This window comes from Tribolium madens, unplaced genomic scaffold (genome assembly GCF_015345945.1).
Source record: "Tribolium madens isolate multiple individuals breed KSU strain unplaced genomic scaffold, Tmad_KSU_1.1 Scaffold_1;HRSCAF=32;Tcas5.2_LG8, whole genome shotgun sequence".
NCBI classification, from domain to species: domain Eukaryota; kingdom Metazoa; phylum Arthropoda; class Insecta; order Coleoptera; family Tenebrionidae; genus Tribolium; species Tribolium madens.
Window position 1 is genome coordinate 9,258,434 of NW_025400984.1, and position 18,128 is coordinate 9,276,561.

The window sequence follows — 18,128 nt, forward strand, 5'->3', positions numbered from 1 at the left end:
TACTGATTACAATAAAGATATGTAACTTTACACATTAAACAAATATAAACATTGTTTCAGTAATCGAAAAGTGAAATTTTCAATTAACAATAACGCTTAGGTCACTATTTGTCATTTATTACAGCAAAATAACTTAAATTTTAAAATTTTTGGGTGTTCAAATCCTTATATAAACTTGAACAAATTAATATTTTAAGTTAAATATTTCTTTTTTTTTTACTTTTAACATTTAAAATTGTTTTTAATAACCTCTGAAAAGCAAAACAAAAAACAGGGTGTTCCATTTAATTTTTTAGGTCATTCAACTTATACAATCAAACCTCTTATTTTTTTTTGTTTTCTTAATTGCAATGCGCTAAAAGACTATTACAGATTTAAGTTTGAACTTTCTTCTTTAAAGTGGTGAAAATCTTATTCTTCAAGTATTCTTAGTTTTTGTCTAATACATTTTTAAAAGGACTCTGTTTTTGTCAAAAAAATTAATTAAACACTTCAAAAAATTAGCAAAATCGACGCATAAATGTATAGCTCTAAATAATAATCAGTATTAAGATATAGGGTGTTTTATTTAAATTTGCGTATTGTAACTCATTTCTGAAACACCCTGTAAACTTGAAAAGAATTGTAACTGATGCGGAGGGTTGATATTTATTACTCCTAATTGTGTATAGATATAAATTTTTAAATGTTTTAATTTAAAGGTCAATAATAGACCAACTTTCTGGAATTCCCTGTATACTAAACAAATGTGCTAAATATACCAGGTGTATCAAATTTTACCCGCAACCTCTAAAACACTCCTCCAAATTAAATTACAGGAGTAATTTAAAAAAAATCATAGATGATTGTTTTCTTTTTTTCTCAAAATTGTGTTTAATTTTCCTTAATTTTTCTTCAACAATATTTGCCAATAATTAGATTTTCATATAATAATGCATCCAAATAACGCTTTTTTAAATTAAAAATTTTTTTTTTTAGAAATCAATTACAAAAGTTTCCTAGAACACTGTACAAAGCGCAAAAAAATCAAATTTTTAAATTCTAGACTGTTCTAATGACAGTTTTTGTTATGTACAAAATATACAAAAATAAATCAATTTCCCACCCACCCCCATTATGGGTGTTTGTAGCGTGAATATTGGGCCATTCCCCCAACTAATACACCGCCATTTCAATAAAACTCCGTTACCCCGCCGCCATTTTGATTTTATGACCTCATAAAATTTTAACAGCACCACAGGTGAGTCGTTTATGTATGAAAGTCGGGCCACCGATTGGGCGCCAATTACAATTTGGTTTTGATTCGGAATTTTCGAAATGATAATTGAGTTTGTAGTGGTGGTATTTTTGTCCCATTTCTATACCGATCGCTTCAATATACCGCCATATAGTGTTTTATGGTCCCTTAAAGAAAGATCCCCTTCATTTCCAAGTCAAACGAAACACATTCTCGCAAATATATAAACATTAGATTTTGTTACAGCCGCTTCGTCGGACGAAACCGCCGACGTGCCTTCAGGAGGAGACGTTTGGGTTCTGGTTATAAAAAATGCTAAACCATCCGATTCGGGAGTTTATGTGTGTGAAGTGAATAGTAATCCCATCGTTAGAAGTTTTCATAAATTAAGTGGTTGGTTGTGGTTTGAATTCTTGTGCAATTTAACAGTTTTGGTGTTTTTCTAGTACTGTCGAAAGCCCTTTTACCGCCGAGTAACACAACGGATGCGACGCAATATGAAGATCAGAAACAACAGTTCAGTAGCAAAGCTCACAATTACACCGACTGTTGTATTGCGAAAAATGTCTCGTCCAACTGTCTAGGGTTTTGCAACATTCAAAGCATTTTGGAAGGTAATACACCTCAATGTAAAAGTAAACCGATATCTTCAAGAAATAACATAAAAAATGCAAAAAATAAAAATAAGAAAGAAATAGTATATTACAACCAATCTCGGAAATGTCAAATATACAAACTCTGGTCCGGTTAAACCCCACATTAGAAGTATCGAGAGTTCTAATAATAATATTTATTTAAAATTTTGTTTATAGCCATAATGGGTCCTGCTCAATGAAGATATTTAACTTTGTTAAATTAAATACAATGCTATGTTTTTTATTGTGTTTTTTGGATTACTCAGGTGATTTTAAGAGAGTTTTTATAAGCCTTCCCTATAACAAAGTTTAATCGTTTTCGAGATATTTAAACTTTTTTTTTGAAATATCTTGGATTTGCACTTTTCTATTCAAAAATCGTATTTGGGCATATGAAAGAGAAAGGTTAGATCTTACTTTTTTGTATTCATAATTACAAAAATAATTAACAAATCTCCAAAATTAATTCTCCTAACTCAATTTTTTATTTAAATAAAACACCCTAATTTTTTCTTCACTAAATGGAGAACTTAATTCTGCTTCAATCTGTATTAACATTCCCTATACCTATGTTTGATATTTTTCAAGGTATAGTAACTTCTTTTGATATTGCGAGAAATTTGTTAGCCATAGAAATAATAGTATATTACATAACGAGCGCGGAAAGTGACAAATAACGCACAAGTGGGAAGCCCCACACTTTCTAGCGAGTTATGTACACTATTTTTTCCACGACAAAAAAAACACCATTATTTTCAGTGAAACGATTTAATGTTTCTCCTAAAGATCTAAGATCGACAGTTATTAAATTAGACGTCTATTAATATTAAATACTTATTTAATTAAGCTGATTTAGATTTAAATAATTGGTGGTTTTATTTACAAAATTTTGCGTCAATTTTGAAGGATGAAGAAAATAAAAGTCAAAAGTAAATCACGCACAATTTGCAAGACGCGCCTAGGGCTTTCCACCAATCGCACAACCTCTTATGTTATTTTTATAACACACATGTGTGGTTATGAGAATAATTGATTCGTTCGGTTTGGTCAACTTTTGTAGGTAATTCGCTGTATGGAAACAGTTACTCGTACTTTTGTCTAAGGTCGTGGGAAAAAATAAAAAATAACACAATTGTAAAAAAAAACTTGGCGTTTTGTCAGTGAGAAATATTTCCATTGCAAACATACGAAAACTACTATGGATAGTAATGAATTTCTTATATTAAAAAAAAAAAAAATCAAGATAACTGGAAATTATTAATCTTACAGGTATATGAGATCGATGCATAATTAAATTTTCTTTAATTTAGTTAAAAAAAAATTGGGGCTTTCCATTGAAAAAATTGAGTTATGGGTATTTAAAGTTTCCCAAACGTAATCCTAAATTTTGGAGATTTCTTAATTACACTGACCGGCAAAATTATCGCATCACATGAGAAAAGTGATTTTTTTATTTAAATAATGCCTAAAAAAATAATAAATGAATCAAAAATTAATTACTACTAATTAACGTTAAGTTAAACTAAAATTATGACTTAAACTTCAACAATTAAACTACAACTTAATCATTGTCAAAAGAAACACAAAAGCGAATTTCGTGCAGATCAGTTCTTAATAACTAGTATTGCCTCCTCGAGCCTGGAAAGAAGCTCAGTTTTTTATTGTTGTCTCTCGGAAATTAGCGATAATTTTGATAATTTGAAATTTAATCAGTAAACAAATAAATATACATCAATTGCTTTTGAAAAATCCATAGTCGACTGAGTTACTTGATAATGCTACTATTCTATATCATCAATTTTAGTACTATTTTTAGAACCATTTAGCCATTTTGAATCTTAAAATTCAAGTGATGCGATAATTATGCCGGTCATTGTATTTTTCCAATTGTGACTACAAAAGATTTAATATTTCCCTTTTTAAATAATTAAAAATAATAGAGTTATTAATTTTTGAAACGGAAGGTACGGATTCAAAAAATTTCAAAAAAGTTAGGTACAGGGAAGGCAAATAAAAACTCTCTCAAAATCACTTAAGTAATCCAAAAACCGGAAGCGCTGTCATCTTAAAAATATTTTCATTGAGCAAGACTTAACCTATCATGGCCATAAACAAAATTTTAGATCAATATTATTGTTAGAACTCCTAATAAAATATTGATTTAAGCAAATTGAATAAAATTGTACGAAACGTCTTAAAACCTAAATACACAAATCGTTCACCACGACTTTGTTACAATCTATGTAAAAATTATTTTGACATTTCTTTTTTCTCATTGTGACATTTTATCTTCTGAAGACACACGTTTTAAATTTCAGGGCTTAGTTGATAGTCAGACTTTTTGATAACATTCTATGTCATAAGTCTAAAAGCTCAAGTTATATGCTCAAGTCTCGAGGTCAGATAAAGCTTCAGGGTGTAACTAAAGTTTTTCCATTATTTTTATTTTCCATTTTAATTTTACTAATTTTCCTTATCAAAAATTAGCATAATAGTTTCTTATTAATTGCAATTCAGGTAGTACTGGTCAAGATCCTGAAAATTGCGAGTCAGATTTTCCCTCAATTGTGCGATGTATGGCCGATGGGCGCAACCACGTCCCTTGCTGTATCCAAGAGAGAGTCCCAGACATATGTCAGGACGTGTGTCGTGGCGAATACACTGCAATCACTGATAATATCAAAACTCATTTTTCATGTTCTGCTTACACTGAACAAACCCTAGCTTGCATCGTTGAAGGAATAGGTATTTTTCAAATCTTACTAATTATTCATTAATAAAGAAAAATTTCATAGAACTCCTCCCTAGTCCCCCACAAAATCTAGAAGTGGAAGCCTTGACTGAAAAATCGTTGAAAGTGTCGTGGACTCCCCCCGCGTCAAACCCTGAAAGCGTCACAAATTTCGTCATAAACGTCACATCTCTCCGCTCTTTTGACGACCATTTAATCGAAACGAGTTCCACTCCCAAACCCTTGATGAGCACCCACACGGTCCAAGTGAAGGTTCCCCCATCTGAAAACACCACAACTTTGAACAATTTGGACCCATTTACAATGTACGAAGTGACTGTAACAGCGGTCAACATCCATGGTTCGAGTCTCCCCAGCTACAACGTCCGTTCCCTTACACTAACTCCCGGCAAAATGAAGACCACCAAAGTGGGGGAAGCCCCCCAACTCCCAGATATCAAAACTTGCTGTGCAAAAAAAGGAATCGCCCATAAAACTTGCATTAACAAACTCTGCGATCCGGCTTTGGCCGACACCGCCGAAATCACCGATTTGATGATTTGCGCCCCATGGGCTACTGACACTTTCAGTTGTTTGACCAATGGGCTTGACCACACTCCTTGTTGCAAAGCAAGGGGATTGCCCGAGTTGTGTCAACAGTTGTGCACAGGGAATGTCTCCAGTATCGATTTCAACTATTTCAAGTGTTTGAGGTATATGGGGGAGTACACGAATTGTCTCCTTCAAGGTTATGGGGTTTTGCCCAGTGCCCCCACTCAAGTTCATATCACTAACATTGAGACGGAGTTTGCGATTTTGCATTGGTCCACGCCCAAAACTCTTGGGGATACTGTGCAACACTACAATGTGCATTATAGGAGTGTTGCCACCTATGATAATGAGTATAAAGCGATTCCGAAAGTTCACAGTCCGTTTATTTTGGAGGATTTGGAGAGTGATACTGATTATGAGGTTTATGTGGAAGCTGTCAACACGCATGGGGTTGGGATGCCGAGCAGCAGGATCACTTTCCGAACAGAAAGCAAGGTAAAAATTGCAATTTTCGCAAAATTTCACTAAATGAAACGAAATCAGTCAAAATTTTTTGCTGACGTTTTCTTTTAAGAGAAAAATGGTGGATGCGCCGGGGAATAAATATTTTTTATGTGGCGAAATTATACAAAAAAACTTGAACCAGAATAAAGTATTTTAACTTTGACTATTACTTCAAAACTATTGCGAATTTTGCAGTTTTCTGGACGCTGTTTGACTTTACATAAATAAATTTTAAAATATAATTTTTGGAGTACAGTTTTGACACAATTTACAAAAATTAAAACAACTGGGACCGTTTGTGGGTCCCAAAATTCCACAAATTTAGACTTTATTACTCTTAAAGGCTTCTAATAAAATTAAAACTTATTAAAATACAAAATTTGATGTTGTGATATTTTGCGATAAAAAAGCTCTCATGCTTCGTGCTTTGCTCTTATAGTAGTCATCTTATGTCACTACGCCACCAAGCTCCCGGCCTGTATTTCAGCATTAGTTTAATATACAGGGTGATTCAGCTTATATGACCCATTAGACCCCTATTGGAAGACAATCTATAATACAAAAAGCAATTATTCCTTGATTCATATTCAAAATTTGAAAATTTCACGATACGAAAAATATCGTTCTTTGATTCTCGATATTTTGAAAATTTTATTTTGAATAAAGGAATAAGTGCATAATGTATTATGTGTTGTCTGCCAAGAGGGGTCAGGTGGGTCATTTAAGCTGAATCACCCTGTATATATTAAAAAAAGATTTTTTGTGTTTTTACAATGTTTTATGCACTTTTAAATCTCCCTGAAGTGCATTTTGATCAATTTTTAAATTTTCAATTTTTAGATTTTTGACAAAATTTTAGTCGGTTTTTGGTACCCGTAACGGTCTATTGTTAATAACTTTGGAATTATTGGTGCTAGCTTTTATTGTTTGGCACCGTTAAAAAGTATATTTAATTTTCTGTCATATAAAAAAAAGATCTTTATCTTACGATAGGTAACTAGTTATCGAGAAAATTACTGATAAACTTAAAAATATCTAAAATATAAATTTGACTATAACTTCTAAAATATTAAATTTTGTAGTTTTCTCGACACTATTGACTTCTCAAAACGTTTTACGTACGTGAAGATTATAACATTAATCATTTTAAATATAGTCTAGCTATAATCTACAAAATAAAAATGGTTAAAATTTTTAAAAATGATTTTTTTGAACTTGTCTTAAATCGGATTAAAATTAAGGCAGATCCGTTGAAAATAGTTCAAATTGCTTAATTTTGACCTAAAATTAAAACTTAAGCAATGATTTCTATGTTAAAATCAAATAAACTGGATTGTAAATAGCTCCACTTGCTTCACTTTTTCAGAAAATTTATTTTGTTAAAATTGATTGAGGTTGGTTTCTGGCTAAAAATTGAGCCAAATTGATTATAAATAGCTCAAATTGCTTTATTTTGGCAGCAAACTGTTATTAAAGCACTTATTTTGTTGAAATACACTGATTCAGGTTGCTTTCTGGCTTGAAATTGAGCCAAATCAATTGTAAATAGCACAAATTGCTTTATTTTGGGCTAAAATTAAAATTTAAGCATTTCATTTTATAAAATACATACATTCATTTAGAATGATTTCTGTAGTAAAATCGAGAAAAATTGGCTTAAAAACAGCTCAAATTTCTTTATTTCAGGCTAAAATTGGAATTAAAGCAATTGTTTTAATAAAAAAACATTAGTTTTGAATTAATTCTGTATTAAAATCGAACAAAATTGGATTGAAAATAGCTCAAATTGCTTTATTTTGGAAAAAAAACTTCTATTCAAGCCAGTAATTGGTTGAAATTTTTTGATTCAGGTTGATTCCAAACTTAAAATGGGGCCAAATCGAATAAAAATAGCACAAATTGCTTCATTTTGACCTAAAAAGAAATTTTAAGTAATTTATAAAATACTTTGATTTAGAATGATTTCTGTGTTAAAATCGAGCAAAATAGAATTGGAAATAGCTTAAATTGCTTTATTTTGGCAGAAAACTGTTAGATAACATTTAATTTGTTGAAATACTTTGATTTAGGTTGATTTCTGACCTAAAATCGTGCTTTTTTTGATTGAAAATTAGTATTGAAGTAAATATTAATTTATGTAAATAACAACATTAATTTAGGTTGGTTTCTGGTTTAAAATTGAATTAAATCGATTGATAGATTTGTTTGCGAGATATCGATTTGAATTTAATATCATTTGATAGATTTTTCTATTACGAGAGTGTTGAACTTTTTGCGATAGCTTTAATAGTTTCGCCGTAATTGGGCTTTAAAAAGTCAAAATTGACAAAATTGTGAAACTCTGAATACGTTTTTCTCAGAAACTATCGGTCTTAGAGCAAAAATCAAAAAAATACGAGAATAAATATTAGAATTTGCAAAATTTTTAGATTTTTGTCAAAATTTTAATCAATTTTCGGTACCCGGGGCCAATAATTTTGGAATTATTTGAGGTAGAATCATTGTTATAAAAATTATTTATTTAAAACAATGTGCAAGTCAATTTGTGTGTGAGAATTGTCAAAAGTTTTTTTGAAGCAACAATTTCTCTTAGATTGTCGAGGAAAAAATTGAAGAAGCTGCGGCCTACAACGTCACTGCATGTTGTGTGGAAGCTGACCTTAGCTCCGTATGTCTCCCTCTGTGTTCCTACAACGCCAACATGAGTGATATAAAACTCCTAGCGGGAGTTTGCGGTGCCGAATTCCATAAACTCCTCCGTTGTGGAGCTGGAGGTCGTAACCATGGTGGTTGTTGTAGTCGACGAGGAGTTCCACCAGCTTGTCTCTCCCTCTGTTCGGGAGTCATCGTTGATTCATTACTAGTCACTGCTACTACTTGTGTGCCATATATTGGAAATATAGCTCAATGTTTCGAAGAAGGAACCGGACTCCTCCCTGGCCCCATTTCGGAACTCCATGCAACGGTGGTCGATGAACATTCGGTGTTGTTGGAGTGGGAACCACCAGCTGAAGGGGTCAATGTCACCGACTATGTGGTGCATTACCAGAAAGTTGATAACACTTCCATGCATGAAACGCTCCTGAAACTAGATAATGTAATTTTTTTAATTCTCGTTGGCAATTTTTAAAGTGAAAAATTTTTCGTCCATCTATCGCATGTCGCACTATGGCTCACAACAGCTGACCGTGTAGCATTTATATTCTTGCTCATTCGTGCAAGTTTTGATCCGAAAAAAGTTTCACTTGCATCGTGATTTCTTTAAACCATAGCAGTTTTTTTAATTATTTTTTTTAGCAAGTCAATGTGACTGGGACTACGACGACTCTCACGGGCTTGGAGCCCGAGTCCATGTACCACATTTTCGTGGTTTCAAGGAACCAACATGGTACCTCTCTCCCATCGGCGATTATTGTGATCAAACTTGTTAAATCAGGTATTAAATAGTAAAATTTGTCAAAATAGTTAATAATTTTTGAAATAGATGGTCAATGGGTGAAAGCTGTAACTTCCCCTCCACATTCCCTCGCCGTGGCCGCCCATAGCGCCACTTGGGTCACAATTTCATGGCAACCCCCCGAGTTTAGCCACCCTTCTGAGCAAATCACGTACCGAATTTACCATAAATCAACCGCTGAAGAAAATTTCCACGTCATAAATGTCACACTTACCTCTCATATGATCACAAATCTAAATCCCAACATGCAGTATATTATTTACGTTACGGCCATTACGGAAAAAGGGGCGAGTATGCCGTCGGAAACTTTGATTGCGTGGACGGATCCAGCATACCCCGCTTTTGTCGAAGTAAATAGAGTGTTTTGTGACTAGTATCGAGTTGTAAAGTTTCTTTATAGCCCCCGACCGTACATCCGATCAATTTGGTGATTGAAGGAAGTAGTATGACGATTTTGTGCATTGCGATGGGGACTCCGATGCCCACAATTTCGCTTTATATTTCTGGAAGGTTGGTGAGGCAAGAAACGACGAGACATATGGTCACGGTGATTCATAATGTGACGAGGGATATGGACCAAATCTCGTGCTATGCGGATAATGGGTATGGGACGCCGATGCAGGCCTCCAGGAAAATTACAATCAGTCGTAAGCAATTTTCCAATGTAGTACACAAACTATCACCGTAAAGTTGTCAAGTCAGTGATAAAAAAACTGTTTCTTTACAGTCTAGGAGCGAGTAAATTGTTTTTGGTACTTATGTTTCAAGTCATCAAAAATCGGTAGATTGTTCAGTTATTAATAAAGCTGAAAGCCTGAGTAAAAAAAAAACCGTGGGGACAAATTAAATGAACTGTACACTTGGTTGCAAAAAAAATCGGAAAATGTAAAAGCATAAAAATGTCAGATTTTTATATTTATCCAAAGTTTGAACATGGCTTAATTCTAAAAGGTTAAGTTAGAACTGGCAGTTAATCTTTAGTACTTACTCACTACTCATTGGCTTTTCACGTAAGTACTCAACTAATGGATTATCTTGATTTGCATTTGATGCTCTCGGCATTGCATGCGACAGATGACAAATTGACAAGGGCAAAACCTGTTTTATTTTAAAGAAAATTCAATTTTCCGTTTTTTGCAACTAACTGTATACAGGGTGCGCCAGAACTCACGCCCCAGAGAAAATTTTCAAATAAGGAACGATACCAGAAACATGAAAAAAATGTTAAAAAAATTCTATCTGTCAAAAAATTTTGACATTTATTTTTTGACATTTGACATTTTTTTATATCTATTTAAGGATACTGATGATCTTGTATATGTTTTTTTTACAATTATTTAGTAAAGGGACAAAAATTTTGCCAATAAAAGCCACAAATAACATTAATTAGAGTTGCAATTTTGGATACAGCTTCCTTGTTTCCTCTTTGAATAGCCTATAGCAAAAAACTTGGAAAATTATTTTTCCAACAGAAATAAATAGAGTCAAAGTAAAAACTTTAAACCCTCATAACTTCGCAATTTTTATAGATTAAATTTTTTTAACATTTTTTCCATGTTCCTGGTATCTTACCTTATATGGCATTTTTCTCTGGGGCGCGAGTTCTGGCGCACCTGTATGTTGTGATGACATTTCTAACCTTGTCGATAGTTGGAAAGTGTCATATTACAGACCGTCTATTACCTACCTACTTCTATTACCGCTCTGACAAGTCAAATTTTCTGAACATTTTTTTATTTTTTTTTAAATAAAAATGCGGTTGTGAATAAAATTATATATAAACCCCAGCAAAAAAATTTAAGTTTGAAAAGTTTCTATTCGGTCTTTAGAAATGAAACACTTTCTACCTCGGTATGTTATATTTTCGTTATTTTTTTTTTATATTTACTAAGGTACGTTTTTCAAAATCCTAATTGAATTTATACATACATACAAGGCGTTAAAAAGAAATTGTAAAATATTTTAGGAGATAAAGCAACAGTTTCGGATTATTCGTTTTTTGAAACATTTATTTGCAATCTGTTCATACAAAAAAGAGAAGTTTCAAGTAAAAATTTTACAAATTATTACGTTTGATATCTCTGAAACTTTTACTTTGCGGACAGGTTTATTAAGACTTTTTTGTCTATACTATATCTTTACTATTTTACAATCTTTTCTGACGTCCTGTATACAAATTTCATCGTAATGTTTTAAGTAAAGTAAGCATTTTTAACACTGAAAAAATTAAACTGCAAAACTTATGATCAAAAGCCAAAAAACTATAATGTTTTTCGTATTTAACCAAAAAACAATTCTTCCAAAATATATCTTAAAAGTAATAATGTTAATATTGTTAATTAAAGGTGTGATAAGAAAACAATTTGGTTTCAACTACTCAATGTTAAATTAATTGTTTCAACAAACAAAAAATAATATATTTTTAAACCTCAAATAAAGTCATGTACATTTGAAATATTAGGTAAATTTTCTAGTTAAAATTATGAATATCTTTGACATTAAAAAAATTAAAATTCTTATCACAAGAAAAAAACATGTAATAAAATATCATACATTCGACATTTCAAAAATGAACAAAAAAAATTTATACTTAAAAAAATAACTACCGTAAACGTCATAAAAGTGACCAAATATTACAGTAAAAGTTTTTTAGTTACTAAATATTGTGTTATAAAAACAACATTCAACTTTTAAAATTTAAATAATACCAATAAGATTATCATTATTTTGACCAAGCTCGGTATAGTAGTAGACAATGACTTTCTTAATTTAACATTTCATAGTGACAATGAAAAGATAATGAGTGAAATTCAACTAAATTAAATAAAACTTCTTTCTTTTCAGAGATAATCCGATGAAATTGCAAAAAATTTAAAAAAAGTTCTTTTCGGAAAAAAACAAAAGGAACTGTTCAAAGTTATTTTCACTATTTTCAATAGGTACACATTTTAAATTGCCGCATTTATTGCTTTTTACAAGCACAATCAACCTAAACCAAAATAACTCTGAACAGTCCCTTTAAAGTTTTGAATTTTTATCGATTTTTTTTGCAAAGAACTGTTTTTATTTTTTTGAAATATAAGTGTATCATAACTCGAACCCCAGAAAAAAAATTCCAAGTAAGATAAAATACCAAGAACATGGAAAAAAAATTAAAAAAATTCAATTTTTCAAAAAATTTTGAACGTTATTTTTTGACTTTTGACGTTTTTTATGTCTATTTAATGATACTGATGATCTTGTATATGTTTTTCTTAATAATTATTTAGTAAAGATACCATTAAAAGCTACAAATAACATTAAACACAGCTACAATTTAGGATACAGCTTCCTTATGTTTACCTTCTAATAGCCTGTAGCAAAAAAACATGGAAAATTATTTTTCCAACAAAAATAAATAAAGTCAAAGTGCAAAATTTCAACTCTCATAACTTTTTTTTAACTTTTTTTAACAGCCTATATATCGGATTAGGAGATACCTAATAAAGAAAAAAAGTTTAATTTGCATTATACTCATTATGTATATTGATCGTAAATTTTTTCATTGTCACACCGAATGTTAAATTAAAAAAATCCATGTCTACCATTATATCAAGCTTGGTCAAAATAATGATAATCTTGGTATTATTTTAAATTTAAAAGTGGAAAACTGTTTTTACGGCGCAATATCTCAGTAACTAAGTTAACACTCTCCCTGTATAGTATTAAACTTACCATACAGCCCGTACGCTCCCCACTGGTAAAAATAAAAATAAAATAATTCCCGGAAAATCAGCGCTTTCAATGGCTCACAAAGTCTGTAAAATTTTATGAAAACAACTTACGGAATTTAATTTTAATTACGAAACTTTACCACCCTGTATATCTGTAACGAAGCTTTAGAGGACTATTGTTTGTTTAAGAAATTGGCGTTATTTTTTTGATGTAAAATATGCGATTGCAATATTAAAAAAACACCCTATAAAAAATAACGTTTTAAAATAGTCTCTGCTTTCAATACGTCAAAAAATTTAATTAAACGCTTGCAATAATGCAATAACCGATCTAAAATTAAATTTTTAAATCGTAAATAATGACAAAGCGTTGCATTTTTCATTGATTTTGATTCATCACAGCTTGCACCTGAAATCAAACATGAATTTTTTTCAAATAATGAATTATTGACATCATTGTAATTCCTGTTCCAGACCCGCCCCACATCCAGGCCAGTGGCATAACAATGGCAGCTTTGGGCGATTCGGTGACTTTGGAGTGCAAAGTGGACGCCCAACCCGAACCAAAGATGATTTTCTGGAAGAACCATCAAGAACGAACTCCGGTGATCCAAGGCGGAAAATACGACATAACCACAATGCCGATGAAAGACGAGGAAGACAAATACGTGATGCACTTGACGATCAAACAAATCACAGATATGGACGTTGGCGATTATTTTTGCCACGCCGAAAACGCATTTGGGAGTGCAACCCAAGCCGTTTCGGTCCGAATTCGCAACGTTGCAGCGACGCATAACGTAACGCAATGTTGCATCGAACAAAACGTAACGTCATCATGTATGGACGCGTGTTCTTTTTACCTAGATATGGACGCAGTGATTGATAAACCTGAATGTATCAACGATTTTGATAAGTTGATGAAGTGTGCGGCCGATGGCTCCGATCATAGGAGTTGCTGCACGCAATGGGGGGTTCCCCGACGCTGTCTCGACTGGTGCCGAGGCGAGCCGATCCTCAACAGCAAAATCTGCGTCCTCTCTTACACCAAACAAATCATGAGTTGTTTCCACGAAGGCCGCGAGAAACTACCAGGACCGCCTCAAAACGTGCGCGTTGAGAACATCGACTCGCATTCGGTTAACATCGTGTGGGATCCCCCGATTAAAAATCCACACACTGTGGAGTTGTACAGAGTGTTCTGGCGATTGGCCGATAGTCAAGGCAAAGGTGGGCAAAAGGGCGATACCTCAGAAACGCATTTGAAAATCAATGATTTGAAAGAGGGTGCCACCTATGAGTGTGTTATCAAAGCTGGAAATAGCAAAGGAACGTCGACTTTAACCGAACCGATCAGGTTTACAGTTGGGGAAAAATATATCACTTCAGCAGCCAGTCACAGTGACGATGGGAGTCACGTGGGCGTTGCTGTTGCTGTTGTTTTGGCACTTGTTGTAGTGGCGGCCATTGTTGTTGCCGCTGTTTGGTTCATGAGGAGTAAGAAGATGCTGATTAAAAATTCGAACGGAGTGGCCTTCGAAAATCCCAGCTATTTAAGGGAGGTCAACATGGACCACATACAGGTAAAACATTGTTGACAATGAACAAGTAAAATTTTGCATACAACGTGTTTTGTAAAAATACAAAAAACATCAGGAACATGAAAGAAATGTTAAAAAATTTTATCTAAAATTATGTAATCTTACGGTAGAAAACCATATTTCAAGCGTTTTTACGACTTAAGATTAATTGACTATAGTTTTACGATTGTATTACCGTTCCCCTTAAAAAATTCAAAAAATTGGCTTCTTGCCACAAATTTAGCCTGTATTAATTTTTCATAAAAATAAAAATTTTTTGGTCAGAATCGGATATAGTGCTTATGCTTAATATCTCAAAAACTATGCATCATAAAGTATTTTAACTTGTTGCATCGTGTTCTGCACGTTATTAGAAAACCATATTTCAAGCGTTTTCACGACTTAAAGTAAATTGACTATTTTTACGATTTTAAAAAAAGTCAAAAAATTCGTAATTTTTTAAACTTGGCCCAATAACGTTTGTAAAAGACGTAAAAGACAATGTAAAAAACGTTATATGGAAGAATTTTAAGGTTTAAATTTTTCAAAATTTTTGTTGAGATTTTGGTCGATTTTTGGCACCCGGAACGGCCTATTGCCAATAACTCCGGACTTATTGGTGATAACCTCTTATGTTTTATACTGTTGGAAAGAAAATTTTATTTTCTATCATATACATAAAAGATTAGTGTTCTACGATAAACAATTATTTAGAAAATTTCTGATAAAGTAAAAAATTTCAAAAATATAAATTCGACTATAACTTCAAAACTATTACGAATTGGCAGTTTTCTTCACGCCAATCGATTCCCCGGAGCATTTTACATTAGTTTACGTCAAAATATTATATCATTAAAATACAGCTTTGCCGCAATTTACAAAATAAAAAAAGTAAAAATTTGTTAAGGAAGGGCCTTAAAAAGTAGTGTTTTTGAACACGTTTCAGGGTCAATTTAAACCGATTTATTTAAGCGTTTTTACGACTTAAAGTAAATCGACTATTTTTACGATTTTACTACCCCTCACCTTCAAAACTCAAAAAATTCGTAATTTTTTAAACTTGGCCCAATAACGTTTTATGTATGCACTTTTTTGAGTCTTTACGACCTCTAGAAATGTAAAAAAAGTTATATGGAAGATTTTTAAGGTTGAAATTTTTTTTGATTTCTATCGAGGTTTTGGTCGATTTTTGGCACCTGGAGCGGTGCCAATAACTCTGGACTTATTGGCGATAACGTCTTATATTTGGTACCGTTGGAAAGAAAATTTAATTTTCTATTACATGCAAAAAAGATTGTTCTACAATAAATAGTTATCGCCAATAATAAAATCAAAAAAAAAATAAATAAAAAAATATAAATTAAAATATTGCAAGCTTTAACAAAATAAATTTATATTTTTTATCTATGTATGTTTTATTTATTTTACCCTTAATAAAAAAAATATTTTATCAGTATTTATTTTATGGAATTCTAATTTTTTTATTTAATAATCTGTTTGGTGGCATATACTATTTTTGAACGATTACTCCAATGACGCGCAAACGTGATTGGTGCAAAATTACGAAGCAACCTTCTTACTTTATAAATCTTGCTGTAAAGTAAAATCGTTTTCCTAAGACCTACTAAAACTTTTAAGTTAAATGCGGTATTGTTAAGGGTAAACCAGAGCGTAAACAAATCACCCTGAAACAGGTCAGTTTTTAACAGGGCCGGATTACTTACTTTCTTTTTGTCCAAAATACTTGAAATGTTTTAATAGTTTTTGATGTAGTTGTTATTAAAGTCAAGTATTTTAAGAAATTTGAAAAATCCAAGTGGTTATTAACAAGCTATTATTAAATAAAGCTGATTTTTTTTTAATAATAACTTAGTAAAACTCCACCACTACTTTAGTTTTAAATACGGCTCTATTTTATTCTAGTGGGTGCAGCAACACTTGCAATTTATGGAGGGTTACAAATTTATAATGTGTCATAAAATTTTTAGTAGGTCTTAGGAAAACGATTTTACTATATTAGTACACTGTTTGTAGGTCCCGCAGGGGCAGAGCGAGGGCGCCACCGTGTCCAACGGCGCCGCCCATGGCATTTCAGTGTCGTCCGCTTCTGGGGTTCAAGGGTGGAAAAACGAGGCCCTCCACGTACCTGCCGCGACCGAAGTCAACCCAACTCTTTACGAAGAACTGAAATTGGGCCAGGATGGTGCCGGTTTCAAGCGACTTAAACCCTAGTATGAGGCTAGAGTGGGAGATGAGTCCAGATTTTAGGAAAAATCGGTCACGTTATTGTGATATATGTAGTAATAAAAAAAATATAGTATTCGTACCACCGGACAGGTATTTTACCTAAATACCTCATATAGTGTAATATTTTTCTCTCCTAGGTGATAAGGTTGTAAAAATTGTGATTGAGATATATTTGGGAGGGGGGGAGATTAGATTATTGTTAGTGAAAATGATAAAAAAAGATGTAAAATAGAAAAATTTTGTAAATGCACTTGTAGATTGTAAATTAGTAAAAACAGTCCAAATATTTGTATTATTGATAGGTTAATCTAATGACTGAATGTTTTATGACGTAGTAAAAAACGTTCATGATCACGTGTGTTAATTTGAGTGATATTTTGACATTACAGATTTTTGGTTTTTGATCAAGGAACTTGGTCTTATTGAAAAAATATCAATACCAACACACGAATAATCAACATAGTAATTGTTAACTAAAATAATATAGCTTCTAGTCTTATGTAATATAATTGTTATGTAATAGAAATAAAGCCATGTTTCTTGATTGTAGGTGATTTATAATGAACGATGAATGAGGTTTTAGAAATTTAAAAAATACACGTATTGTGCCTTTCTCACATGTCTTGTAAGGAAATCTAATTTCAAAATAATATGTAGAGAGTTTTAGATATTTCTTTGTACATAATTTTTAAAAATTTGTAAAATAATACGATGTCACCAATAGCAAAGGCAATAGAAATAAAATACCAAAACTTGAAAGCTGTTCTAAATTTATTTCTCTCCACAACCTTCTTTCACTCAAACAATGTACAACAACGAATTTCATCTCACTGCCTAATTTTGACATCAAATAAAACGAAAAAATTGTTCAGAATTGGAAAAAAGCTACAGCTGAATCAACAGACAAATATCGCAAACCAAAATTTTCTACAGTTTAAATTTAATAAGAATGAGAAGTTTCGGGGGGTTATCAAAAAACTTGAGTCACCTTGTATACTACTCGGGCTGTCACTCTACTAATTATCTTGTGTTTAGATAAAAAAAATAAAATTAAGTGTTTTTTATTTATTATAAAAACAAGAGTTTCAAAATTTATGTGGGAAAATTGAACGTAGTAAGTGTTTATTAATTTAACTAGTGCAATTAGTAGTGCAAAATGTCGAATGCTGATAATCTGCAATCTTCCTCTGCAGAAGTTGCTGAATATTGGTAAATGTCAATAATATCATAGTAAAAGCAAAAGTGCAAAAATTGAATTTTTACTTCAAAGGTTAAAAGTTTTACTTGTCACATTGAGTCACAATTAGTCATAAAAGTTGTCACTTTTGTGACAATTGCGGATTAAATACCAGAACTTGTAAATTGTTCTATATTTGAAGGGGTGAGTGGATAAAGGTGTTATGTAACATTTTTTAAAAAACTGGTATTTTTTTTTAAACAATTTTTATCGCAATATTTTTTATTGAAAAAGA

At 32.0% G+C, this 18,128-nt stretch overlaps 1 protein-coding gene across 1 annotated transcript in view; it reads left to right on the forward strand.

Moving 5' to 3' along the window:
- Positions 1-17,415, forward strand: part of LOC123016143 (Ig-like and fibronectin type-III domain-containing protein 2) — an 89,777-nt gene extending 72,362 nt beyond the window's left edge. The window contains exons 5-14 of the mRNA XM_044416359.1: positions 1,484-1,630; positions 1,684-1,851; positions 4,390-4,617; positions 4,668-5,650; positions 8,253-8,756; positions 8,957-9,095; positions 9,144-9,466; positions 9,517-9,763; positions 13,304-14,412; positions 16,444-17,415. Of these exons, the coding sequence (XP_044272294.1) occupies positions 1,484-1,630; positions 1,684-1,851; positions 4,390-4,617; positions 4,668-5,650; positions 8,253-8,756; positions 8,957-9,095; positions 9,144-9,466; positions 9,517-9,763; positions 13,304-14,412; positions 16,444-16,641 (4,046 nt within the window). The 3' untranslated portion in view covers positions 16,642-17,415. The remainder of the gene's footprint in view (positions 1-1,483; positions 1,631-1,683; positions 1,852-4,389; positions 4,618-4,667; positions 5,651-8,252; positions 8,757-8,956; positions 9,096-9,143; positions 9,467-9,516; positions 9,764-13,303; positions 14,413-16,443) is intronic.
- Positions 17,416-18,128: the final 713 nt, after the last annotated feature.